The 26,544-nt window shown below is 29.9% G+C and overlaps 3 protein-coding genes across 3 annotated transcripts; 1 reads left to right on the top strand and 2 right to left on the bottom strand.

Annotated features, from left to right (window-relative positions):
• The first annotated feature begins 745 nt into the window (after positions 1-745).
• LOC121218483 (uncharacterized) lies at positions 746-2,745 on the top strand. The gene is made up of 4 exons (XM_041095714.1): positions 746-824; positions 915-1,265; positions 1,400-2,047; positions 2,129-2,745. Exons 1-4 carry the CDS (start codon positions 746-748, stop codon positions 2,743-2,745), a joined length of 1,695 nt encoding a protein of 564 aa, XP_040951648.1.
• Positions 2,746-10,112: 7,367 nt separating this feature from the next.
• Positions 10,113-11,231, bottom strand: LOC121222222 (probable carboxylesterase 13). Its single transcript, XM_041102374.1, has one exon. It carries the CDS (start codon positions 11,123-11,125, stop codon positions 10,205-10,207), a length of 921 nt encoding a protein of 306 aa, XP_040958308.1. The 5' UTR covers positions 11,126-11,231; the 3' UTR covers positions 10,113-10,204.
• A 5,170-nt stretch (positions 11,232-16,401) lies between these two features.
• Positions 16,402-18,450, bottom strand: LOC107927864 (probable inactive receptor kinase At2g26730). The gene is made up of 2 exons (XM_016858988.2): positions 17,767-18,450; positions 16,402-17,094 (listed from the first exon to the last, which is right to left on the bottom strand). The coding sequence occupies exons 1-2, from the start codon at positions 18,260-18,262 to the stop codon at positions 16,550-16,552; spliced, it is 1,041 nt and encodes a 346-aa protein (XP_016714477.1). The 5' UTR covers positions 18,263-18,450; the 3' UTR covers positions 16,402-16,549.
• Positions 18,451-26,544: the final 8,094 nt, after the last annotated feature.

Consider the following 26,544-nt stretch of genomic DNA (forward strand, 5'->3'; position numbering starts at 1 on the left):
TAGAGGTTGAATAAAATATGAAATTAAATCTTATTGAATCTAGTTTCACATAGAAGAAACGGTGTAAGAAAAAGGCTTTCATATCAGGAGATATTTGAATTTTTGTGAGACAAGGTCATAGTGATTTTGAACTCCCCTATTCTGATTTGTAAAAATCATTAAAAATTGTACAAAAATATTTAGGAGTCATACTATATATATATGGATTCCTTATTGAGTCTATTTTTAAGAGAAACAATTGTCTTGGTTATTTGAATTCTGTACATGGAGAAATTTGGTTCGTAGTGCACAGGGGTCAGAGTAGCCGAACCCTGAAATAGGGGAGACTTCAACTAATAAACTGTACTAATTGACCCAACCAAAAATTCTAGAAAAAAAATATTAAGTAGATATATAAGCCTAGATTTAGGGAAAATTTACGGATTTGGATTTCGAGATTTTAAACTCGAGATATGATTTTTTTTTGCGTCTGTAATGCAGTTGGATAGCTTGTCTAGAAAGTGTGATATAAATTGTTTGAATTTATTTAAGTGCTCAAATAAGTTTAGTAATGCCTCGTGCTCGACTCCGGCGATGGTCTCGGGTAAAGGGGCTGTTACATTTATTGGTATCAGAGCTTTGGTTTAGTCGATTCTCGGAACGAATTTGATGTGTAAAGTGTTTAGAAATACATGCCATATAAATCTGTGATAGTGTGATGTGAATGATCCGATCTAAGTACTAATTTTTGTTATAGATTGTAAAGATGCCTGATAGACCCGATGGTGCTAGTCAGGAAGATGAAGTTAATAGTAAAATACAGACTTCTGAGCAGGGAACAAGTGGTAATGTCCCGATTTCTTTGATGAGAGAGGAAGAACTTAAAAATATGATTTACAGATTAATGAATCAGTGGTATCATGAAACAATATAAGGAAGAAGTCAGGCACAACAACTTCCTCCTCCCCCTACTGTACCACCAGTTACAACCCCGGTTGCTCCTCTTTTAACAGATGAATCTAGCAAAAGAACACCGATTGAAAAACTCAGAAAGTTTGGAGCTGAAGAATTTCGAGGGAGATCGGACGATGATCCGGTTAAAGCAGAGTATTGGTTAAAGAGTTTGGAGAGAGTTTTTAAACAGATGATGTGTTCTCCGGAGGACTATTTGAGGTGTGCAGTTTCGTTATTAAAAGAAGAAGCGTATAATTGGTGGAAACCATTGAGGCAGTGGTACCTGCAGATAAACTTACCTGGGAATTCTTCCAAAATGAATTTAAGAAGAAGTATGTGGGAAAGAGATATTTAGATAAGAAGAAGAGAGAATTTCTTGATCTTCGACAAGGGAATAAAATAGTGGTCGAATATGAAAGAGAATTTGTGTATCTCAGTAGATATGCTCGGGATGTTGTACCGACAGAGGAAGAAATGTGCATTAGATTTGAAGAAGGGCTTAATGATGAAATCAGAATGATGATTGGAGGTACAGAGATTCGAGAATTTGTGATTCTGTCTGATCGAGCTCAAAAGATGGAAGAAGTGTATAACAGAAAGATGCAAAGAGAAAGAAGAGGTAAAGAGGTATACAAAAGAAGTTTCTCTAGACCAACTTCGACTTTTCCGGTCAAAAAGTTCAGAGATGATTCTAGTCGACCTGTTATAATTCTGGAACGATCGAGTAAAAGTAAAACGACTCAACAAGATGTCGAAGTAACTAAGAAACCAGCAGCTAGTGTTAGTAGTGTGCAAAATATTCCGAGACTTAGATGTAAAAATTATGGTAGATTTCATATTGGTGAGTGTTGGGGAAGAGCCGGAGCTTGTTATAAATGTGGTGGAACTGATCATTTTATTCGGGACTGTCCTCAATTATTAAAAGAAGATAGAGAACAAGGGGAGAAGCAAGCAAATACTCCTCAGAAAGGTAAACGTTCGGGTCAAAATAGTGCTGCTGGAACTGTTCATTCGGGAACGAGAGATACTGCAGCTCGATCAGAGACAAGAGCACCTGCACGTACATATGCTATCCGGACAAGAGAAGAAGCTTCTGCTCCACATGTGATAGCTGGTAATTTCTATCTTTTTGATGATTCTGTGTATGCTTTAATTGATCCTGGATCTACACATTCATATATTTGCACTGCATTAGTGTCAGAAAAGAAAATGACTGTTGAGTCCACTGACCTTGAATTGCAAGTCACTAATCCACTAGGGCAAAGTGTGTTGGTTAATTTAATATGTCGGAATTGTCCACTGAAAATACAAGGCTGTGAATTCTCTGTTGATTTAATGTTGTTACCTTTCCGAGAATTTGATGTTATTCTTGGAATGGATTGCTTGATTAAACACGACGTCATAGTGAATTGTAGAGAAAAACGGATTGATTTAAAATGCCAAACAGGGGAAATAGTTTCAGCTGAGTTTGGGGATAAAAAGAATGATGTCGGAATTATTTCAGCCTTTACAGCTCGAAAATTGATTCAGAAAGGTAATGAAGCTTTTTTAGCTTATATTCTTGATACTCGGGGTTCTGAATTGAAGATGGAACAATTGTCAGTTGTTAATGAGTTTACTGATGTGTTTCCTGAGGAATTACCTGGTTTACCCCCATATTGTGAGGTTGAATTCACAATTGATGTAATTTCGGGTACAGCTCCGATATCAATAACACCGTATAGAATGGAACCAGCTGAGTTAAAAGAGTTGAAGACACAGTTGCAAGAGTTATTGGACAAAGGGTTCATCAGACTGAGTACATCACCTTAGGGCACACCTGTCTTATTTGTGAAAAAAAAATGGTTCGTTGCGATTGTGTATTGATTACAGACAGTTGAACAAGGTAACAATTAAAAATAAATATCCATTACCTCGTATCGATGATTTATTTGATCAACTGAAAGGTGCTGCAGTGTTCTCAAAATAGAGTTCTCAAAATAGACCTTAGATCTGGGTATTATCAGCTGAAGGTTAAAGAGTGTGATGTGCCAAAGACTACTTTTCGAACTCGGTATGGTCACTACGAATTTTTGGTAATGCCTTTTGGTTTAACGAATGCCCCTGCTGCATTTATGGATTTAATGAATCGAATTTTTCAGTCTTATTTAGATAGATTTGTGGTGGTATTTATTGATGACATATTGGTCTATTCAAAGACAGAATCCGAACATGCACAACACTTGAGAATTGTACTACAGACTTTGAGAGAAAAGCAGTTATATGTGAAATTTAGTAAATGTGAGTTTTGGCTTCATGAGGTTGGATTTCTGGGTCATATTATATCAGCTGAAGGAATTCGTATGGATTCAAGTAAAGTTTCGGCAGTGGTGAATTGGAAAACACTGAAGAATGTAACTGAAGTGCGAAGTTTTCTGGGATTAGCAGGATACTATCGCCGTTTTGTAAAGAATTTTTCCATGATTGCTTCACCAATGACTCGTTTATTACAGAAGAATGCTGAGTTTATGTGGTCTGATGAATGTCAGTAGAGCTTTGATCAGTTAAAGAAAATGTTAACAGAAGCTCCAGTTTTGACTCAACCAGAATCAGGTATACCGTATGTTGTGTACAGTGATGCATCTTTAAGTGGTTTGGGTTGTGTGTTAATGCAGTCGGGAAAGGTGGTGGCTTATGCTTCACGGCAATTAAAACCACATGAAAAGAATTACCCTACACATGATCTTGAGTTAGCTGCAATTGTTTTTGCTTTAAAAATTTGGATACACTATTTATATGGTGAGAAGTGTTATATGTATACGGATCACAAAAGTTTGAAATACTTAATGACTCAGAAGGAACTGAACTTAAGACAGAGATGGTGGTTAGAGTTGTTGAAAGACTATGATTTAGTTATTGACTATCATCTAGGGAAAGCTAATGTAGTTACTGATGCACTGAGTCGAAAGTCATCCTTGTTTGCACTTCGGGCAATGAATGCTCATTTGGCTCTTAATGAAGAAGGTGTTGTATTAGTAGAATTGAAGGTAAAACCAATGTTTCTTCAACAAATTCAGAAGCTGCAGAATGAAGATCCAAAATTGGTGCTGACACGGCTAATGGTTCGGGATAATTTAGATTCAGAGTTCAGTATTGATGATGAAGGTATATTGCGCTATCATAATAGGATTTGTGTTCCAAATAATTCTGATTTAAAGAATGATATTCTTTCTGAAGCGCATAATAGTATGTATTCTATTCATCCGGGTAGTACAAAGATGTATGGTGATCTGAAAAAGACATATTGGTAGCCTGGTGTGAAAAGAGAAATTTCAGAATTTATTGCAAAATGTTTGATTTGCCAGCAAGTTAAAGCAGAGCATCAAGTGCCAACGGGTTTATTACAACCCATTATGATTCCTGAATGGAAGTGGGAGCATATTTCAATGGATTTTGTGTCAGGTTTGCCTGTGACTCCAAGAAAGAAAGATTCGATATGGGTGATTATTGATAGATTGACAAAGTCAGCACATTTTATTCCAGTCAGAACAGATTTTTCACTTAAGAAGTTAGCAGAATTGTATGTGTCAAAGATTGTGAGACTACATGGAGTTCCAATATCTATCATTTCAGACTGGGATCCGAGGTTTACTTCAAGATTTTAGAATAAATTGCAAGAAGCTTTAGGCACCAGATTGAATTTTAGTACAACATTTCATCCTCAAACAGATGGACAGTCAGAGCGAGTGATTCAAATTTTAAAAGATATGTTAAGATGTAGTATACTCGAGTTTGGTGACAGATGGGAAAGGTATTTACCGTTGGCTGAGTTTGCTTTCAACAATAGCTATCAATCTAGTATAAAAATGGCACCATTTGAGGCTCTTTATGGTACAAAATGCAAGACTCCATTGTGTTGGTTTGAATTGAGTGAATCAAAAATAGTTGGGGTTGATTTGATTCGAGAAACCGAAGAGAAAGTCCGGATTATTCGAGATAGTCTAAAAGCTGCTTCAGACCATCAGAAGTCATATACGGATTTAAAACGAAGAGACATAGAATATGTTGTGGGTGATCGAGTATTTTTAAAAGTTTCACCGTGGAAAAATGTGTTACGGTTTGGTAAAAAGGGGAAATTAAGTCCGAGATTCATAGGGCCATATGAAGTTGTGGAAATGATTGGTCCTGTAGCTTATCAGTTGGCTTTACCTCCGGAACTTGAGAAGATTCACAATGTGTTTCATGTGTCTATGCTAAGGCGGTATAGGTCAGATCCTTCACACGTAATTCCTCATATTGAAATTGAGCTTCAACTAGATATGACTTATTCAGAAGAACCAGTGAAGATTTTGGCTCGTGAAGTTAAAGAATTGCGGAACAAAAAAGTACAATTGGTTAAAGTATTATGGCATCGACATGGTATGGAGGAGGCAACCTGGGAAACAGAGGAGTCAATGAGATCATAGTATCCAAATATATTTTCACGTAACAAATTTCGAGGACGAAATTTTTAAAGGGGGGAGAGTTGTAACAGCCTAATTTTCAGTGGTGTCAGAAATGGTGATTTGAGGTCACTAAATCCGATAAATAAGATTGAACAAGATAGTAATTTAATATTTATGAGTCAAGTAAGAATTTAGAAGAATTTGTGAAATGGTGAAATTAGTGAATTAAAAGAATTTATTAGGTCAAACGGGTCAAAAACGAGGTATCGAGACCTCAAAATTGAAAATCGAGCTATAAATATTTTTATAAATATTTATGGAGTGTCATTGAGTTAGTATTAAAGTTTTGTTAGAAAATTTTAACGTTTGGATGGCTAATTAATTAAAAAGGACAAAATTGAAAATAGCGCAAAATTTGTTAAATTGTGAGTAAATAGCTTAAGTATTTAAAAAGATGGATTTAAAGAGCAATTAGACCCAAGGTTAATGGCTGGACGGTTTGGGTATGAAATAAGCAAGAAAACAATGTGAACAAGGGAGAAAATTGAAAATAGCATAAAAGTTAATAGTTAAATAATGATGTAATTGAAAAATCTAGACATTTCTTCATATTTTCTCAGCCAAAACGCCATAGAAGGTCTGAAGAAAGCTGGTTTTTCATATTTTTACATCATGTGAGTTTAATTCTTGCTTTTTTCTTGATAATTTTTTTATATTTTTATGACTTTTACAATTAGGTCCACTTATAGAATTCATTAGTTTTTGATTTTATGGGTGAAATTGGAAGTTAAGCTGGATGGATTAGGGAAGTTTATGATGAATTATTATGAAATTTAAGTTCTAATTTCATATTAAGGTGGTTTTATTAAGTGATTTTGATAGGAAATGATATTTAGGACCTAATTGTGAAAAAGTTACGAATTGAAGGTTGCTGTTGAAATTCAGAATATAAAAGGTTTTGAAATAGTTTATAATGATAAAATAAAGTGTTAATTGAGAAAAATTAGTTCAATTGATGGGTGAATTGAGCAGGGACTAAATTGTGAAAACTGTAAATTTTGGGGTAAAAGTGTAATTTCGAAATTTGAACAGCATAAATTGTGAAGTGAAATAGAAATCAAATAAATGCTAATGAGTAGAAATATTTTATATTATAGATCAAGAATCCAAAGAAGAACGAGGAAAAGAAAAAGTTGCGGAATAGTCCCTAAATTTCAATATCTTCTACAAATTAGCCGGGTAAGTTCATGTGGTTGAATTTACATGTTTATTTGGGAATGATTGAAGTAATGTGTTATTATATATGAATTTGTTGTGGGATTGTGTAAATTTTGTTAATGAAAGAATAAATGTGGAAATGCAAATTAGGAAAAACGCAGGATTGAGTACGTTCGTATCGTGACATGTGATGAATTGACGGATAAGACCATGGTTGTTCCATGGAAAAGTGTGAAATGTAGGTATGGTATCATCCATATTGAGTTGTGAAATGTAGGTATGGTATCATCCATACGGAGTTGTGATATGTAAGTATGGTATCATCCATACTAAATTGTGATATGTAGGTATGGTATTATCAAATCCATACTGAGTTAAGAAATGTAGGTATGGCATTGCCCATACCGAGTTGTAAAATGTAAGTATCGTATTTCAATGAGGAAAACCATACTGAGTTATGAATCGTGGCACTGAACAACGACGTACTCAATTTCGTAAGCCGTTTCCTAATTTGATTATAATAAATAAAAGAGAAGTGATCCAAATGAAAGAGATTGAGTAGTTGTTATTGTTGAGCTCAACTATGTGAATTATTATAACAATGGTTGTGAATCGCAGGAAACTTTAGTAAATGTTTTGGTATTGTTTGGAAATATTATGTTGGTAAGCATTACTTTTAAACCTATGAACTTACTAAGCTTCAATAAGCTTACTTGTGTGTGTTTGATATTTTTATGTAGATTGAATTGAAGTGAAGTTGGTAGATCGGAAGAACACAACAAAGCACGCTATCCAGATCAATTCCGGTAGCTTTTGTTTTATGTTTGAAGATTTATATGGCATGTATAGAGTTTAAATGAAATGAAGTAAAGATGTCAACATTTTGTACTAAAACAGTTTTTGGTTAGTAGCAGCAGTTTGAATTTGAAAATTAACCATAAATTATGAAAATCTCATTAGAGGTTGAATAAAATATGAAATTAAATCTTATTGAATCTAGTTTCACATAGAAGAAACGGTGTAAGCAAAAGGTTTTCATATCAGGAGATATTTGAATTTTTGTGAGACAAAGTCAGAGTGATTTTGAACTCCCATGTTCTGATTTGTAAAAATCGTTAAAAAATGTACAAAAATATTTAGGAGTCATACTATATATATATGGATTTCTTATTGAGTCTATTTTTAAGAGAAACAATCGGCTTGGTTATTTGAATTCTGTACATGGAGAAATTTGGTTCGTAGTGCACAGGGGTCAGAGTAGCCGAACCCTGAAACAGGGGAGACTTCAACTAATAAACTGTACTAATTGGCCCAATCAAAAATTCTAGAAAAAATTAGTAAGTAGATATATGAGCCTAGATTTGGGGAAAATTTACGGATTTGGATTTCGTGTTTTGTAACTCGAGACATGATTTTTTTTGCGTCTGTAACGCAGTTGGACAGCTTGTCTGGAAAGTGTGATATAAATTGTTTGAATTTGTTCAAGTGCTCAAATAAGTTTAGTAATGCCTCGTGCTCGACTCTGGAGATGGTCTCGGGTAAAGGGGGCGTTACAAAAATGGTAGTCAAAATAGCAACAAAATAGTAGCAAATAGAAATAGAAATAGAAAAAAATTAGTCAGATTCGGGTCGGACCTGAACAAAAAAATTCTTACCCGGAGCCCGACCTGTTTAGAAAATGGGTATTATTTTTTTGTCTAAGCCCATTTTTTTCCTTATATTTTTGCCCAAATGATCAAGTCTAATATTAATCCATCATACTGATCATTAAATTAGAGTTTACTAGCTTAACTTAAAAAGAACTTAATAGCCTATTGACTTAAATAAAAAACTTTCGAATAGTTTAGTGGGTTAAATAAAAACTTTCAAATTATCTAATGACTATTTTATAATTTTTTAAAATTAATTGACCAAAATATAAATTTATTAATAATTTAATGACTTTCGGTGTGATTTACCTTTTTAAAATTGAAGAAGAAAACCGTGACATAAGATGACGGATTTTTCACGTGATTCATACCATGCTTGACACGTGGTTGGAGAGCTATTTACTTTGATTAAAATATACCATAGGTCGCTCCACTTTTCATTGATTTAAAATTTAGATCTAATTATTAACGCTATTATTTTTTTGTTAAATTTATTGGTTTAATATTTTGAAATAAAAAAATACTCACTTGGTAGTAATATACTTAAAAAGAAAACGTTATAAAGAACTTAAATTTAACAAAATAATATTAACAGTGTTAACAACTGAATCTAAAATTTAAAATCTGAAAAATAAAAAGACTAAATTTTTAAAAATAAAAATATAAAGACTAAATTTTAAATTTACGAAAAATATATAAACTTACAACATATTTCAACATTTACTTTTCAATTATTGGCAGGACCACACGTGGCAGTGACAGAAGAGAAAAGTTGAAATTATGCATATGTATACCTATGGCTAGAGAGGGCTCTTTTTCTTTTGGCAATATATATAAACTTACAACATATTTCAACATTTACTTTTCAATTATTGGCAGGACCACACGTGGCAGTGACAGAAGAGAAAAGTTGAAATTATGCATATGTATACCTATGGCTAGAGAGGGCTCTTTTTCTTTTGGCAATATATATGAATTTCTTATTTTTTTTCAATTTGATCCTTTAAATTTTCGTTTCATTTTGTTAAACTAAACATGCCATTAAATTCAAAAAATTTAGGCAAAATGAGGCCAAACTAGAGGCACTAAAGGTATTCCCAATTAGGCCAGCTTTAGGCCAGGCTTCAATCATTTGAACCCATCAGGTCAAGGTCGAGTCTAACTTTTTTAAAGAAATCTTGACCCGTCTCATCAACACACATAAAAACAAATTAAATATATTAACATTTGGGTTAATGCATTGTTTTGGATTTCAACTTAACAATTATTTTCAGCTTAAAATGTTTTTTCTAAGTTAATATTTAAATTTAGTAATTATTTTCACATTAGGATTTCAATTTTTTTTAATTCAATTTAGTCTTTAAACTTGGCAATTGTTATCAAATTAGAACTTGAACTTTTTTTGTCCAAATTAGTCCTTAATATTGAGATATATCCTTAAAAAGAGGGGGGGAGAGAAAGTCAAGTCCCAATACGTGAATAATTACTTAATTTAAATCCCAATGTCGGAACAATTGTGAAATTCAAAAACTAAGTTGAACAAAAAAAATTCAAATCTCACTATAGAAAAAATTTTCAAGTTCAATTCCTAAAAAGTGCATTACCCCTTAAACATGTTGCTCTAAAATAGATAAAACTCGAAACACCTATCTACTCCATATAATATCTAATTAGAAAATATGAACTAAATCTATAATTATATGCATAGTAAAATACTGGTAATTGAATTTAATCAAATAGATTTAACTGTAGGACTAAAATTTTAAAATTTAAAAAGTACAAGGACTAAAATTGATCAAATTAAAGTAATGGGACCAAATCCACAACTTTCACAAAGTATAAAGACTAATAGCAGGATTTAGCCAATAATAAAAACACACAGAAGAAATCCTACTAATGGCGCTTTTATTTCAACAATGCTGGCTCTAAAAGTTGACCATTTTACAATTTGATCCTTGGGGAATTTCAAGTTTCAAAGCTTCAAAGATTCAGAAATGAAGAAACTCGATCCATCAACTCACCAGCTTTCTCACAATCTGGTTTAAACAAATAAAAAACATGCTCTTCCCCTTCAATCTCCACCATTTCTATAACCCCATTCCACCCACTGTTCTTCACCGTTTCATAGTAACTCACACCCCTTTCTCTCAGAAAATCCTTCTCTGCAACACAGACCAGTATCCTTTTGCAGACCAGACCAGCAGCCAGCTCTTTAATGGCGATACAAGCCGGGTTCAACCTCGGGTCATTGGGACCTTTGCTCGAAGGGAAAATGAATGATATAAGTTCGTCAGGCTCGTCGTTCATGAAAAAAGGGTTCATCAAAAGCAAACCGGAGAGTTTGAGTCGGACTTGGTCGTCTCGGGCGGATTTCATTATCATGTTGTGAGCGATGTTGGCTCCAGCACTGTCGCCGCCTAAGAACACTTTATCAAAGTCGGCGTTTTCGTTGAGCCATGGCTCGGGACCGTTCCTTTCAATGTGGGAAGCGATCCAGTTGATTGCATCCCAGGCGTCGTCGTACGCGGCGGGGAGGTTGTGCTCCGGAGCTTTCCTGTACTGTACGGAAACGGCTATTACCTTGGCTTTGGCGACGAGGGAAGTGAGGTAGTTGTGGTAAGTGGGGGAGAAAGGGGACTCGATGCAAAACGCGCCGCCGTGGATGTAGATGAGGAGCGGGAGTTTGGCGGTGGGGTCTGAGGTTTTGGGGAGGAAAATACGAGCTGACGATAGGGGAGGCACCGGTGCGTCTTTAGACCGAACGCCGGTTTTGGGGTCGTCGGACGCTGGGACCGTTACCGTTTTCCGGAGTCTCTCGGCGCGTCCGTCTTTGTAAAGTTGGAACATGGGATATGAAGGGAAGAATACACGGGCTATTTCTGAGTTACTGCTTGAAGCCATTTTAGAAGAAGATGCTAAATTAACCTCTTAAAGAAGAAAAAGACTATATATATAGATATGCATGCACATACTTTTTTTATTATATTTTTTTCATTTATTTTCTATTTACCTAACACAAAACCTATCCCCACCAAACATCTTTAAAATTATTATTCCATTTTCATTTATGAATTGAGTCTTTAACTCAATTATATTTAAATTAATGTGAACACAAAAAACCGTAAATTTAAATATATTTAAATATATTACCTTGAATTAAAAAGATTATTCTAAGCATTAATTAATCGGTCCAATTCGTATGTTTTAGGTTGATATTTAATGTCCTACTTATTAGCTCAACTAACCAAGAAACAATATTAATATGACAATGATGTTATGGCAGGGAAGTGATTATCTGGGTTTGTACTCGAAATTCGGTGTCAATTAAGAGATAAGCAATGTAAGTCATTTACCACTATAACAATTATAAGTGTTTTAATAATTAAATTAATGATTGAATTTTTCGATTTAACTATCAATTCAATAATAATTAAATATATAATTTTTTATTTTTTATTTATTTCGAACTATTTATTGAAAGATTAATTTAATTTTTTTGTTTAAATTATATATCAATCAATCAGTTCAATCCAATTCACATAATAAAATAATATCAATTTACATTTATTTTATTTTATTTTGTAATCTTCTTTCACCATACCAACTATAAACCTAATTTGGTTGGAATAATTTTTAAAGATTTTGGAAAAAGAAAATCAAAGAAAGCTTTGATTAGTAGTAGCTAGGTGTAGGGAGTCAAATTTTTGGTGCTTGTTATTTTATTTTGATGACCAAATACACTTTTAATTAAACTTCATCATGGTTGAGTTGGGTAGAGTTAATATTGGGTAGATGTGAAATTTTAATTCTATTTTTCTAGGTTTGGGTCTAATTTGGTCTGAAAAATTGTGCTTAAATTTTTACTCAAGTTTGTCTTAGATTAAAAATACTAAATCTAATTCCGACTTGACTTGTCTATATTAATTTTTTTATAGATTATTTTTTATACAAAAATAAATTTAAAAAAATATAGTACATCAAATACACTAAAAATATTAAAATAAATATTTTCTAACAAATTGAAAATAAATTAAAAATATTTATTTTTAAATAATACTAAAATAGTTGCAACTTCTAAGTAAACGTCCTTAGAATAATAACAAAATTAACAATAAAATAAGAATTGTATAATATCTAAAAAAATAACAATAAAATAATAACAATATAATAACGAAATAATAATAAAGTAGCAACAAAACAACTAATTCGAATTAAGCCGAACCTAAATAAAAAAATTCTTAATCAAAATATTATTTTTTATTCAAACTTATTTTTCAAAATTATATTTTCGACCTATTTTTCAAACCACGCTTCATAACTAGTGTGTGATTGCATTATGTTTGCATGCATTTATGACGAATAAGTACCATCTATCGTGGCAAATTAGTAGCCAAAGGCACTCCACTTGTCCCATTAGATTTTCGTCCGTCATTCGGACCTATGTGCATGCATGTCATCACTTCATTCTTTAAAAAAAAATTATAATCTCTTTATATTTTTCTTTTATCTTTTTAAAGATTTTATATAAATTCTTTAAAAAATTCATGTCATAACATAATTCAATCTTAAAGTATCACATCATCGCTCTTAAATAAAATCTAAACTCAAAGATTAAAGTAAAAAAAATTATCATATTTCGAGATTAATGTGGACAAAAAAAATTCTAAGACCAAGTTAAAAATAATTACTAAATTCAAGTATTAAATGTTATTTTTTCTTTTTTTTTAAAAAATAAAATATATTCTATATATAATTAATGCCCAAACAGTTTTAAAAACTATCACGCGATTTCTTAATATTTAGGTTTGTTTTCTATTTCTTACATTATAAAATAATAATTAAAATTTACTTTTGGTCCATGTTAAAATTTAGAAATTAATTTATACAATTTCTTTTACATAGTTTGGTAATCCATTTTTATAATTTATTTAGTTAGTAAAAATAGTTATAGTGTTAACTATTTCGATTGAAATGTTATAGTCATTTCTTTAATAACATTATTTCAAAATAAAAATAAAAATTATCACGATAAGTTTGAATTTTTATTTTTATGAAAAATTTCAGATTAGCATTTTCTTTTTTTAATTTCAAATGTCATGCCAATGAATTTAACAGATGAATTTTAACAGTGATAAATTTTGACTTTAATTTACAAATATTAAAAAATAAAAAAAATAATTTTAGATATACGAAGTGTATAAAGACTTTGAGAATATTTTTAATCTATAATTTGGCCCAAACAAATAATTAACCTAACCTCAAACGTGAATTAGAAACTATACTAGTACGTATAAAATGAATACCTTAAGGGCTTCTCTTTATTAAACACGTGACACATCCAACTCCTTTCTTTTTCTTTTTTTTCGGGGGGTTAAATAATTATTTGGGGTCTAAACTTGACAACAATTCTCACATCAGGATTTGAAAAAAAATTGTTTAAGTTAGACCATGAACTTGGTAATTATTCTCATATTGTGACTTAAACTAGGTAATTATTCCGATATTGGAGCTTAAACTTTTTTTGTCCAAGTTAATTCCTGAACTTGACAATTGTTCCCAAATTGAGGCATAAACTTGACAATTGTTTTCACATTTTGGCTTGGATTTTAGGGTTTTCAAGTAACTATCAAGGATTAACCTGGACTAAAAAAAGCTCAAGCCTCAATGTGAGCACAATTGCTAAGTTCAAGGCCTAGGTTAGACAAAAAAAAAGTTTAGGCCCTAATGTGGAAACAATTGTTAAGTTCATGGACTAACTTGAATAAAAAAAAAGTTCAGGTCCCAATATGAGGATAATTACCAAGTTGAGACCTAAAAAGTGATTTAACCCTTTTTTAATCATTATACTTTAATTGTCTAATTTTAGCTTTGATTCATCTACTATGCTCACATTTGGGATTTAATTTTTGTATTTTAGTTTTACATAATTTGATCATATACTTTTACAATGAAATCAGTAGTCAACCCAAACAATTAACATTCTTAATTATTTCAATTAAAATGATGACGTTATTTTTTAAAACTCATTTCTAACAGACACACACAATCTATTTTGACATGATAAGTTGGAATGTGTATTTTTAAGAAGAAATTTGCCTCAACATTTTAATCGGTACAATTAAGGGTGTCAACTATAAAAGTACGCAAACCAAACTATGTCAAATTAAAGTATAGATATTAAGCCTTAAATTTAAACACAGTAGAGGACCATAACCATAATTTGACCTTAAACAATAAATGCCTGACATGGTTGTTTATCGTTTGATTTAATAATTTTTTTATTATTTTAAAATATTATTTTTAATTAAATTGATTCAAATTATTGGTTCACCTATGATAAGCAGAGAGCTGGAGATAAGAAACTAAGGAAGGGAGAAGGAGGAGAAGAAAGAGAAGAAAAAAGCTAAGGTTTTTCAAGGGTGAGGGAGCCAATCCTTGGTTTCTCATGCACTCATGCTTATATAAAGGGGTCACTCCTTGTCTTGAAGTGCAACATAGTTGACCATGTAGTGCCTTGCAAGGTTGTGTGTGCTTGGCTAGATGATAGGATTGTTACAGGTCAGTTGTCATCATATAGTGTACTATGTGTCTTGCCCTGACATTCTCATCCCTAAATCTGTACAAGGTTGTCACGCCTCAATGGTACATATGGAGGGTGCACAACAAGTAGTACCCATGAAAGGTGCGTAACAGACTATATCTAAGCTGATTTGGACAAAATGCATAGGAAGTCACCTATGGATCATCCTAAGCAAAGGGTCGCTACAGATGGTCCCTAGCAGAGAGTTGGAAGTGATTGCCCCTAGTAGGTCGTCTACAAATTGTCTCATGTATTGCCATGTGCCATGCTATATATGGGGGTATAACAACGTCAAATTGGAAGTAATATTTAATGTTAAAATAAATAAATATGTTGGACAAAGGACCTGAATGATATAATACTAAAACTTCAAAATTTTAATTAAAACATTTTAAATATAGAAATTTTATTAAAATTTATCTCATAATTTGAGAATGTTTAGTGCAATTAAACAATCAACAAACTGTTTATTCATCAAGGGATGAAAAAACAAAAAAAAAAAAGTTTTACCATTTTTATGACTTTACATCTTCATTTTATTTTTTATAACATTTAGATACATGATAATGTATCCTTAGAATATAATTTGTCTTCTATCAGAGAAAAAAACAGCAACTACTTACTGTAAATGTAGTTAATTTCGCATCAATTAAAAACTCCAGCTTGTCCCAATCACATCAGTCCCTTCCTCCTAATTCTAATTGCATCAAGCAAAATACTGTACATCGATCAGTGCATAAATAATGTTAAAATATATAATTACTAAAACCAACTTTAAACAAACTCTAACAAATTTAAACTTTAAATAACAAAAAAAAAAAATGAGAAACTTATACAACAAATAAAGGATAAAAAAAACAAAATCCTTAAAAACTTAAACTTCATTTTAACCCAGTTTGTTTAATACACTAAATAATTTTTCAAAAAATATGTAACACATTTTACTCAAGTAAACTCGAGCAACGAATGTTACATTTAACAGTGAACAATTATTGATGATTTCAAATATTTTTAAAATTGGACTTTTAACTATGATTTTAAGGCGTTATCACACATTTGAAACATAATTAGACTATTATTAAAGTTTAATATCATATAAAATTTGTTTCGGGACTTATTTAATTCAAATAAAAATTTTCAACTATGGCTCAGTATGTCTTGAAACAGAGGCCTATTGGTCTGAAGACATAGTCATGACACTGTAGAAGTTTAACTTCGAAGTTGCCTTGTCCTAAGTCTCGAGACATGCGAACTATGTCTTGAGACATAAAAACTTCAAAGCTAAAAATCTATCATAACTGAGTCATGTCTCAAGACATAAGCCCCTTTGTCTCAAGAACCTATACTCGTGTGTCTCGAGACAAGCCATTTTGAAGCTACGCTTCTATGGTGTCATGGCTATGTCTCGAGACATATTGGCCTTGGTCTCGAGACATATAGGTTTACAACTGAAAAGTTTTATTTGAATTAAATGAGACTCAAAACAAATTTTATATATGATTAATCTTTATTAATAATCTAATTATGTTCTTAAAGGTGTAATAAGGCTTTAAATTCATTTTTAGAAGTCCAATTCAAAAGTATTTGAAATCGTAAATACATGTTCAGTGTTAAATGTTTACTTAAGTAAGGGGTGTTACAAAATATCAATAAATTTAAAACGGTACATAAAAAGAAATCAAGATTAATACGTACTAGTTCTAAAAAAAACGATGCGTCCAGCTGCCAATATGGTACTGACTAACTTACGATACTTGGATCATGTGAACTACATCATCCATGGATGGCCTATCTCTTGGCTTACAAGACAAGCAACTCCAAGCAATTTCAATCATCTCCACCATGCTTTCATTCACTTCACTGCCCATCTTCGTATCACATAAATTGTCTAATGTTCCCTTTATTTTCTTCTCACGCAAGTAAGCGCTCAAGTTCGTCGTCGAAGGCCTTTGCCCTGTGATTAGCTCTAACAACAAAATCCCGAAGCTGTAAACGTCGGATTTTTGTGTGAATGTTTTCTGATAATGGTACTTTAGCTCCGGCGCAACTCGACCTGGGTTTCGTTTGATGATCATTTCAGGAGGGACTAAGTACGGTGTTTCGTAGCTAGAGAGGCACGCGGAGAAATCTACTCGGATTAGGATGTTAGAAGCTTTGATCACACCGCAAATGAGTGGTTCGCCATTTTTGGTTACTCGGCTGTGGATTAATGCCACTGCTTGGGCTGCATATAATGCTATTTTTTTCCTTATTTCCCAGTTTAGTGGAGTGAACTGAACTCCTTCACTGCCTACACACATTTAAAATTGATAGAAAAATGTTAATTTAAACTCCAAAACATATTTTTAAAATTATAAAAAATTATTTAATTGTTGATAAGACATCCACGTGGCAATTTGCATATGTCATATCAGCAAATTTAATAAACATTAATTTTTTATATTTACTTTGAGATGATTCGACAAACAACGAAAATTTAAAAATTAAAAAAACAAAAAATTAAATGAAATGCTAAAATCACTTTTTTCATAAAATTAAAAGACAAAATAAATCATTATATTTTATTCTAATGATTTTAGAAGTGAAAAAAATAATATTTTACATTTAAAATAAAATCTAAAATATAATTTCACACAGCAGTATACAAACATGTAACTATGATTATTTACTAATTAAACATGTTTATACATTCAAAACATTGTTTGGAATGGTAAAATTTTAATAAGAGCCTTAATTTTTTTGAAAATTTTAAATAGATCCTCAAAATTCAGTGTTGTTAGAATTAAATCTAAGGATTAAGAATGGATGGATTTTATGAATCAAAACAAAAGGATTGAACTTATTAACAAACTATTTAAAATCATAATAATTTAATAGATTCAGACCACTCAAAGTGAGTGATTTGATGTAAAAAATCCATCACTCAAAGAGATGATGATGACTACGTAGACGCATAGTTTACCATGTAAAAGCTCCTCCAAGCTTCCCAAGATCAAATACTCGTACAAAATAAAAGCTTCGCCGCCGTACCAAAAGCTAAAAAGTATCGGCAACAACCAATCGTCCTTCATACCGCCGAAGAAATTGATCCACAACTCCAGACCACTGGCATTCATGATCAGCCCTTCTCGAATCTTCCGAATCGTTATGATCGAACCGCATTGGAGAACAACCTTAAACAACGTCCCTAAAGTACCTTCGCCGAGCCTAGTTTTAGGGATTTGAGCTATTTCCGGTGGATCAAACTTCTCGGCAACCTTAATGCCACCAAATATTACTTTCATCGGAAGCGTGACCTTAACTTCCAGCAACGAAATCGGCGTCGTCGTGATCGTCGTCACTTTTCCGTCGCTGGATTTCTTCTTTTTGATAGCTCTGATGCATATTAAGACGGTAAAAGCAACGACAAGTGCGAGCGTCAACGCTGTGTAAATGAACGCTAATCCGACAGGTTTCATGATTTGGGATAAAGATTAAGTGAAATTCATTTGGAATGGGAGTTTCTAAGATTTTTTTTTCCCTTTTTTTCTCCATTTCTTCTTAGGTTTTTTCACCATAGACTTTGGGATCATCAAGCAGCCATACCGGACCTTACACTGCCTTATTTCATATCTATAGGTGTTGAAATTTCGATTAAACCGAAGTAATGACTGAAACTATCTAATTCAATTAATCGTAGTTAATCAATCTAATTCAGTCAGAGGTTGGTTAATGATTTTTTAAAGGTTTAGTTATAGATTAATTCGGTTCGAAATCGGATAGTTAACTGAATTAACCTAACTTAATAATTAATAATACAAATTATATGTAGTTTTAATTCAGTCAATTCGGACAATTCAATCAAATGTACTTTATCAATTTATTTTTTATATGTTTTTTATTGGTTTTAACCAAAAAAACAAAAAAAAATATAAATTTCGGTCATTCTGGTTAACTAGTCGAATTAACCAAAATATTTTAGTTCAGTTAATTTAAAAAAAAATAATTAATTTAATTAACGGTAAAAGGATTAAAAAATTCAGTTAATACTAGTTTGGTTCGATTAACCGTTTAAACACTCCTATCTAAAACTATAAAAAAACAATCCCCAATTGGACTCGTGGCCAACATTTACCTATTAATGGGCCTACAGAATGCGAAGGATTAGTTATTGAACTCGTTCCGTTAGATACATTGAAAAAAAAATCCCCAATGGGATTATAGTTTAGGGTTTATTCTTTTTTTTCTTGCCATGCGATTATATCCCAAATGAATAGGATTATTGGAAAGATAAATATCAAATTTATACATAAATTTTAATTTATATATATTAAATTTTAATTTTAATTTACTTGTACAAATTTAAATAAATGAATACATACATTTATTTTTTTATTAATATAAAAGGTAAACTACACCATTTGTCACTAAACTATGGGTAAGCTTTCGTTTTGGTCACTTAACTAAAAAAGTTATAATTTGGTCATTAAACTATTAGAAAATTTTTATTTAAGTCACTGAACGATTCAAAAGTTTTTATTTAAGTTACTAGGCTCTTGAGTTTATTTAAAACTAAGTTTCGCTAAAGAGCTCCAAGTAATGATTCGACAATCGATATGATGGATTAGTACCCATTAACGAGTAAAAGAACATATCTCGGACCCAAGTCGATTTGATGGTCAATGTCGAAGGTCAGAGAAAAAAATTGTTTAAATTTTTGTTCGTATATTCATAACGTCCAAAGCTATTTCATGAAAAAAAAAACTAAACCGTAAAAAAGAAGGAGAAAGAGAGCTTTAAAGTGGTCTCAATAGCCTAATAGCTTACATAAAAACTTTTAAATAGTTCAATGACTAAATTATAATTTTTTTTAGTCAAGTGGCAAAAACGAAAACTTACCCATAGCTTAGTGACTAATAGTATAGTTTATTCTTAATATAATTGTTCGTATATGTAATATATCAATGTAAAATGATGTTAATTTATTAGTAGTAATTTTTAAAATTTAAATTAAAACAAAATTTCATGTATAAAATCTAAAAAATTAAAATTAATTTATGATAATGCGCATTAGATTAAAGTTTATTTATCTTTGATCCATGTCTAACTTTTTCACTTGACACAAGACAGTTTTTTCTATAAAATATTTCATAAATTCTTGTGCTATTCATAAATTTAAATTTTAGTCTATATACTTTTTATTTTTAAGAATTTAATTTTTTTGTTTTTTAAATTTCAAATTTTAAGTCTAATTATTAACATTACTAAAATTATTTTGTTAATGCGCTATTTTCTTAGCCACATGGTCACATGGTGGCCTTGATTTTCTTTTTTAATGTCGTGGGCCGATTTGAGTAACAGATAATAATTTAAATACTAAATTGAAACAAAAAAAAATTAGGTACAAAAATTGAAAAACATATATAATTCGAGGCCCGAATTGAGCATTAAGCTTTTTTTTAATTTCGGATCAATTCCAAGCCATTTTATGAAATAATAACAAAATACAAAAAATATAATTAATAATTTTATATATATAATTAAATTTAAACCAAAATATTTTATTATTTTAATAATAAAAAAGAATCATTTAGATGAACCCAAACGGGTGGGACTCAATCTTACCGTTTTCTTAACCCGACCCGGCCCTGCCATAAGCAACCATAACGGCCAATTCAACTACACAAGCAATAATGTTGATAATGAAGTGGAATACGTTGAAATCTGTCTGCATTTTTTTTTTCCACACTTATCTTCAATTTCATTTTCCATGTATTATATTTATCCGTTTAAAATTTGCTCTAAGTCTTTATATTTTTTATATTTAAAAAAATTTAATTAATTATTTTTATTTTTAAATTTTAAAATGTAATTTTAATTATAAATTCCGACTAAAATTTTCAATTAGGTTCACCATATGATATTTTAATATAAAATAAGAAAAATGAAGTTATAATAAATCAATTTTTTCTAAAAAAAATTATGTTAACAAGAATTTAAATTTAAAAATTTTAAATAAAAGAGTTAAAATTTAAAAGTATTAATAATAAAAGGATTTAGACTATTAAAAACAATATTAAACTCCTAGTCTATTAAAATTTTTATCTATTTTAGAAAATTAAAATTTTGAAAAATTAAAAAAATGAAATCAAACGATGAAACTTTAGCAATACTCAATTTAAACGAGGATTGTAATATGAGCATAGTTGTGAGTATAAGAGTACATGGGTTTGTTATCATTATAAGAAAATATAATTTACTTGTGTTAAAACATATTATCCTCGGACATAAGGATTAGTTAGAGCTATCGGCAGTTCCAACAAAAAAAATTGTATAAGAATTTAATATTAAATAAAATATATATTTAATTAGATTCTACGAATAGAAACTCTAAAATTACAAATATATATATATATCTTCTTTGATAAAAAGAATACTTAATCAAAATTCAAAATTCTCATATACGGAACCAAAAATCCAAAAAAAGAGAAGAAAATGTTGGAAGTTAAAGAAATTCAAATAGAAAATAGACTTCTCCAGTCCTTAAAATACATGATTAGCCTAAATTTACACATTCAAATTCCCAAACGTAGATAGTAAAGCAACAACAGCAAAAATTAGAAAAGGATTCAAACCGATCATTTTCTCTAATGAAAAGGGAAAAAAAATTCGGAAAATTGAAACTGATCAGCAAGGAAGAAACCCGACTAAGGGAACCGAAGTAGCGAAGGACCGGCTAGCCGTCATTACTGGCGGCGAGTGGTTTTGATGAATGACTATTCCGACTGCTTCCGCCACAACCACGACAAACTCTACGGCTAGTTTCATCAATTCAACGCATATCTCCAATCTTTGAAGCACCATTTTTGCAAAGCTTTTTAATCTTTTCTTTCTTCTTCTGCTTCTTTTTTTTTTTTTCCCTTTTTTCTATTCTCTCCTATCAGCTGACCTCTAAGATGCCTTTATGTATATACAATTAGGTGTGAGTACTTTTTGTATTTTATTGGGTAAATTTCAGGATTATATATGAACTTTGGTCAATTATGCAATTTGGTATATAAACTTAGTTTTGGTGTAATTATAAACACAAAATTTTTATTTTATTTTAATTGTTTACATTTAAAAAACTAAATATATCAATTTATTTTAATATTTAATAAAAAAATTATTTACATATGCAATATATAAATGTAAAACGGTGATATACTAAAAATTAATCAAATCAAATTTTCGTATATAAAATTACACGAAATTTAATCCTATTTATATTATATGAAATTTAAATTATTCAAGTATTTATATCAATGTTCATATTACTTTGGGTTAATTGCACCAAGTGCTCCTAATTTGTGGCTTTAAGTTTTAAGTTTAGCTTTAAACTTCAAAATATTTCAATTAAAATCTTATTTTAAAAATATCGTTTCAATAAGGTAATTCTATCGATTTAACCAACAATTTTGATATTAAATGTCGGTTATGTGCTTATAAATATTTATTGATTCATACGTGTTTAAAAAATGAATTTGAATATACCTGAACTAATATATAATTCCAAAGTTGATGGCTTAATTTACGAAATAGCATGGTTAAAAGGGTACTTTAATTGAATCACATGTGATGATCTGATGATTAAGGGTGTTCACTGTCCCAACTGTGGTCTGAGTTCGAGTCGTGCTAGTCGCATTTGTTGTTAGGGCTTTGCCCAGTTATTGTAATTCCAAAAAAAAAAAAACTTCAATTAAAAAGTTCAAATATATTGTATTGAAGTTTAAGAATCAACTTGAAATTTAACCTATAATTTAAGGACTTCTGATGAATTTAGCCCTTTTCTTTATGTCGTATTTAAAATATTTATATATTTAAAATAAATTATCTAATATTACTTGGGTGTTGGGAAGCAGCAAGAAAATGATTGCTTAAAGTAGATAAATATGGCCTTTCCAAACACCCAAAGGTCGGATTTTGCCCCTTTTTTGGGGGGGAAAATTCAATTATCCCAAAAATAAATAATAATGTTAGTTTTATGTGGCTTTTTTTTTACTTAAATTTCAAAATATTTTAATTAAATTATCAAAGTATAAATATTATATCAATCATATCCTTCTATCAACTTGAGCGTTAAACGTTAGTTCGAATTTGATGTAGGCATATTTAACGTGGATTAATTTATAAACATATTTATATCTGTCACATAGATATATTGAATATGATGTGTTAAAAAAAACCACCCTCTTTAATTTTAATGACGCAGTCTAATTTTTAACATATTAAAACCGAATTGACATTTAATACCCAAGTTGACGGCTAATAAAAAATCTAATTAAATCATAACTTAGGAAAATCCAATAAAATTAGGAATTAATTTAAATTATAAACCATTATTTGAAGAAATATGATAAAACTAACCCTTTGAAAAATAATTAAAGATTCATTAAACAAACCCATTTACCAAAAAAAATTGAATTTTGGTAAAAGTATCATGGAGGCGCCTGTATCAAGAGTTAGATTGCATTTTGTTCCTTTATTTAAAAATTAGCAGATTAGTCCATATATGTTAAATCAAATAGCAAAGTGGTCATTTCAATTAAAATGTTCATCCATTTCTACGAATAAAAACTATCATGGCTAACAAAATAACCAAATAGTTAGACATGGCATACTATATGTACCTCATACATGGACCAATTTTTAACAATAGAAATTGATGACTTTTTTTAACAAAATGACCAGTTTACTCTTTGATCTAACATATAATGATTGATTTGTTCGTTATTTAAATATTAAAAATAAAATACAATCTAAATCTTAATATAAAAACTTCCATAATATTTTTACCCGAATTTTAGATTGAACAACCACATACATATTTAAGCAACAATAATTTTGCAAATCTACATCTTATCCAAATGAAAGGGAAATGTGGGATAAAAAAACCATAAAAGCAAAATAAAATATTGTTGCACTTGTAAAAGCTAACTGCTAAGAGAAAAAGACATCAAAATTTGTTCAATTTTGGTATATGAAATTTATTATTAGTTTATTCTTCATTCCATACAATGATTTAATTTTAAAATTATAGTAATAGCAATTAGGGTTTTTATTTATAAAATTCCCCAAATTTCAAAACAACCATGCCATTTTTTTTTTATTTTGTTTGTGGATAAGATTGAAGATTTATTATGTATTCGATTAGGACATCTATTATTTAACTAAAAGGGATTTTAATATTTGATTTGAGATGCTTTTTTGGGTGGGGTCTAGCTGATTGGACTTGAAGGACTCATAGGAGCATTCAAATTATGGTTTAGGTATTAATTGAATTGAATTATTTAAAATGTAAAAGTTTTTTAACTATTAATTGAATTAAATTTTTTTAAATATATTAACCGAATCGGAATTTTTGGCTAACCGAATTAATTGAAATTTATATTTTTTTTTCTTTTAGTTAAAGTAAGTATAAAACATATAAAAAAATACATTACTAATGTTCATTTTCTTTTTTAAATAGTTTAAAAATATATATTATTTATTTCAATTAATATAAAAATAATAGTTTCAAAAAATATATTACTAATATAAAAATATTATATATAATATATTTATTTATTTTGGTTAATTCTGTTAATTATCTAATTTCTAACCGAATTAACTTATAACTGAAATTTCAAAAGTTCATTAACCGACCTCCAACCAAACTAAATTCGACCATCGATCAATTAACCGAATTAGATCGATTTAGTTGGTTAATTCGATTTTAACCGAAATATGAACTCTCCTACCCACCCATTTTATATATATAGGCTTATTTCGAGGTTCTGACGGGTTAAGCAGTCCACTCAACATGGCCGGTTGGTCTCGTTTTAGACTATGTTTGGGTTTATGTTTTTCAACTTTAAATTGATTTGGATTAATCCATTTTATTGTTCAAAAACAATAAAAAGAAATTTAGATTAAGATTTATATAATTTAATAATTAAATTAAAATAAAAAAATTATTGTTTTTTGAACAGTGAAATGAGCCATTTGAACAAGTTGAGATCGAGTTTGATTTTTTTTTAATTGAGCCTTGATATGGTTCAACTCAGTCCATGATCACTTTTAATTAAAAGGTCAAGTTAGTTATTCATTGAAGTCTAAATGTTTTTTTAGGAAAGGCTTTAGGTAAAGATATAAATCTCCAAAAATGGGTTTAGACAAAAAAAAATATTAGACTTGTTTAAAATATGGACGAACTGAGTTTTAATAAACTTAAAGCTTATCCTGTTTTGAAATTTCAAGTGTTGAATATGATTTTTTTTCTTTTATGTACTATTAAAATTATGTTAAGCTATTTAGATTTAGAAATTTAATAAAATAAAACATATATAATGATGGATAAAGAAATGTATATATAGAAAATTAAGAAATATTAAATAAACATAATTTATTTAAATATTTTTTTAAAAACATGGAGAGAACTAAAAAATTTGAGTTGATTATTTATAAATATGGATAAATTTGTGTAAATTTTAAATCTTATATTTCTAACTGAATTAGGCTTAAACAACCGTGCATGCTTTTAATACCATGCATGATCTCAACCCAAACCTAACCCTTCCTTGCCCTTATTCAAGGTTGTTTGAACTGAACTGATTCAGATGGTCGGATTGGTTAGATCATGAATTGATCAGGATATCATTTTGGAGAAGGGTATTAAATCGATTGACTTGAGAATCGTTACAGGCCAGTTGAGTTGGGGAAAAAACTAGTTGAATTGAAAGGTTGAACTGGTTGAATAAAATTTAAATTTTTTATTATTTATTTAATCGAATCGGTGACCTCATTGGTTCAACCGTCAATCTAGTTTTGAAAACCTCTCCCATATTATTGTTATTGTTTTTAATTTTAAGAAAAAAAATCAATTCTATCTCAATTTTTAAAATTAATGTTAAAAATAATATATAATAAACAGATAATTAATATAAAATTGTTTTTTGGCAATGCGATTGCAGAGTTTATTGAAGAGCTAAAGGCCAATAATGGTTAGGAGTAATATCAGTTTAGTTCAATCACGTATTTTTGGATTTTTGAATTGTGTATTATAATTCGATTCGGTTCTCGATTTCTCTATATTAATTTATTTTTTTGGATTTTAGATTTCTTATGATAGAATGTGCTTTGTTTTATAGTTTTTGAATATGATTTGACAAAATTTAAAGTCTTTTTCATAAATATTAAAAATAATAAAATTTCAAGTAAATAAAAAAATCATTAACTTTTATATGGTGTTTTTTTTAAATACTTGTTTTTATATAAAATGTTTATTTTTATATCATAAAATTAAAATTAATTATATATATATTTAAACAAATTAATTTATTGAATGTAATAGTAAGACACATTATATCTTCGAGTGTCAAAGTTAGAAACCTTAAATTGAAAGGTAAGTTGGGAGAGTAAATTCATTCTAAATGTACAAGAACGAGACTTCAATAGTGTGATTGGTTGGGGTTAGATAATTGTTTATACTATTGTTTTATAGTGGACTTATCTTTGAGCAAAGCCCCGTAAATGTCGGCTAGACTTGAACTGCATAAAAAATGGTTGTACTTTTTCATATTTATTGCATAATACTTGTTACAATAAATAAATATAACAACTCACTAACAAACAAGTTTTCTTTCACACTGCCAAAATGTAGCTTATAATAAATGTTTTTAGAATCAGATTGGTGGTTAAACTAGGCAAGTCATCGATTCGTCAGTTTGTCTAGTTCGATTAA

The sequence above is a fragment of the Gossypium hirsutum genome, chromosome A03 (assembly GCF_007990345.1).
Source record: "Gossypium hirsutum isolate 1008001.06 chromosome A03, Gossypium_hirsutum_v2.1, whole genome shotgun sequence".
In the NCBI taxonomy this organism is placed as follows: domain Eukaryota; kingdom Viridiplantae; phylum Streptophyta; class Magnoliopsida; order Malvales; family Malvaceae; genus Gossypium; species Gossypium hirsutum.

What these genes read in the sequence shown, in the direction of transcription:
- LOC107927864 (XM_016858988.2), bottom strand. Translation starts at nt 18,262, where the DNA reads ATGAAACCTGTCGGATTAGCGTTCATTTACACAGCGTTGACGCTCGCA. An exon ending in CTTGGAGGAGCTTTTACATG is followed by an intron (nt 17,095 to 17,766) that starts GTAAACTATGCG and finishes AAATGTGTGTAG; the next exon opens with GCAGTGAAGGAGTTCAGTTC.
- LOC121222222 (XM_041102374.1), bottom strand. Translation starts at nt 11,125, where the DNA reads ATGGCTTCAAGCAGTAACTCAGAAATAGCCCGTGTATTCTTCCCTTCA.
- LOC121218483 (XM_041095714.1), top strand. Translation starts at nt 746, where the DNA reads ATGCCTGATAGACCCGATGGTGCTAGTCAGGAAGATGAAGTTAATAGT. An exon ending in CAAAATGAATTTAAGAAGAA is followed by an intron (nt 1,266 to 1,399) that starts GTATGTGGGAAA and finishes TTGTACCGACAG; the next exon opens with AGGAAGAAATGTGCATTAGA. An exon ending in TGCTCCACATGTGATAGCTG is followed by an intron (nt 2,048 to 2,128) that starts GTAATTTCTATC and finishes GCACTGCATTAG; the next exon opens with TGTCAGAAAAGAAAATGACT.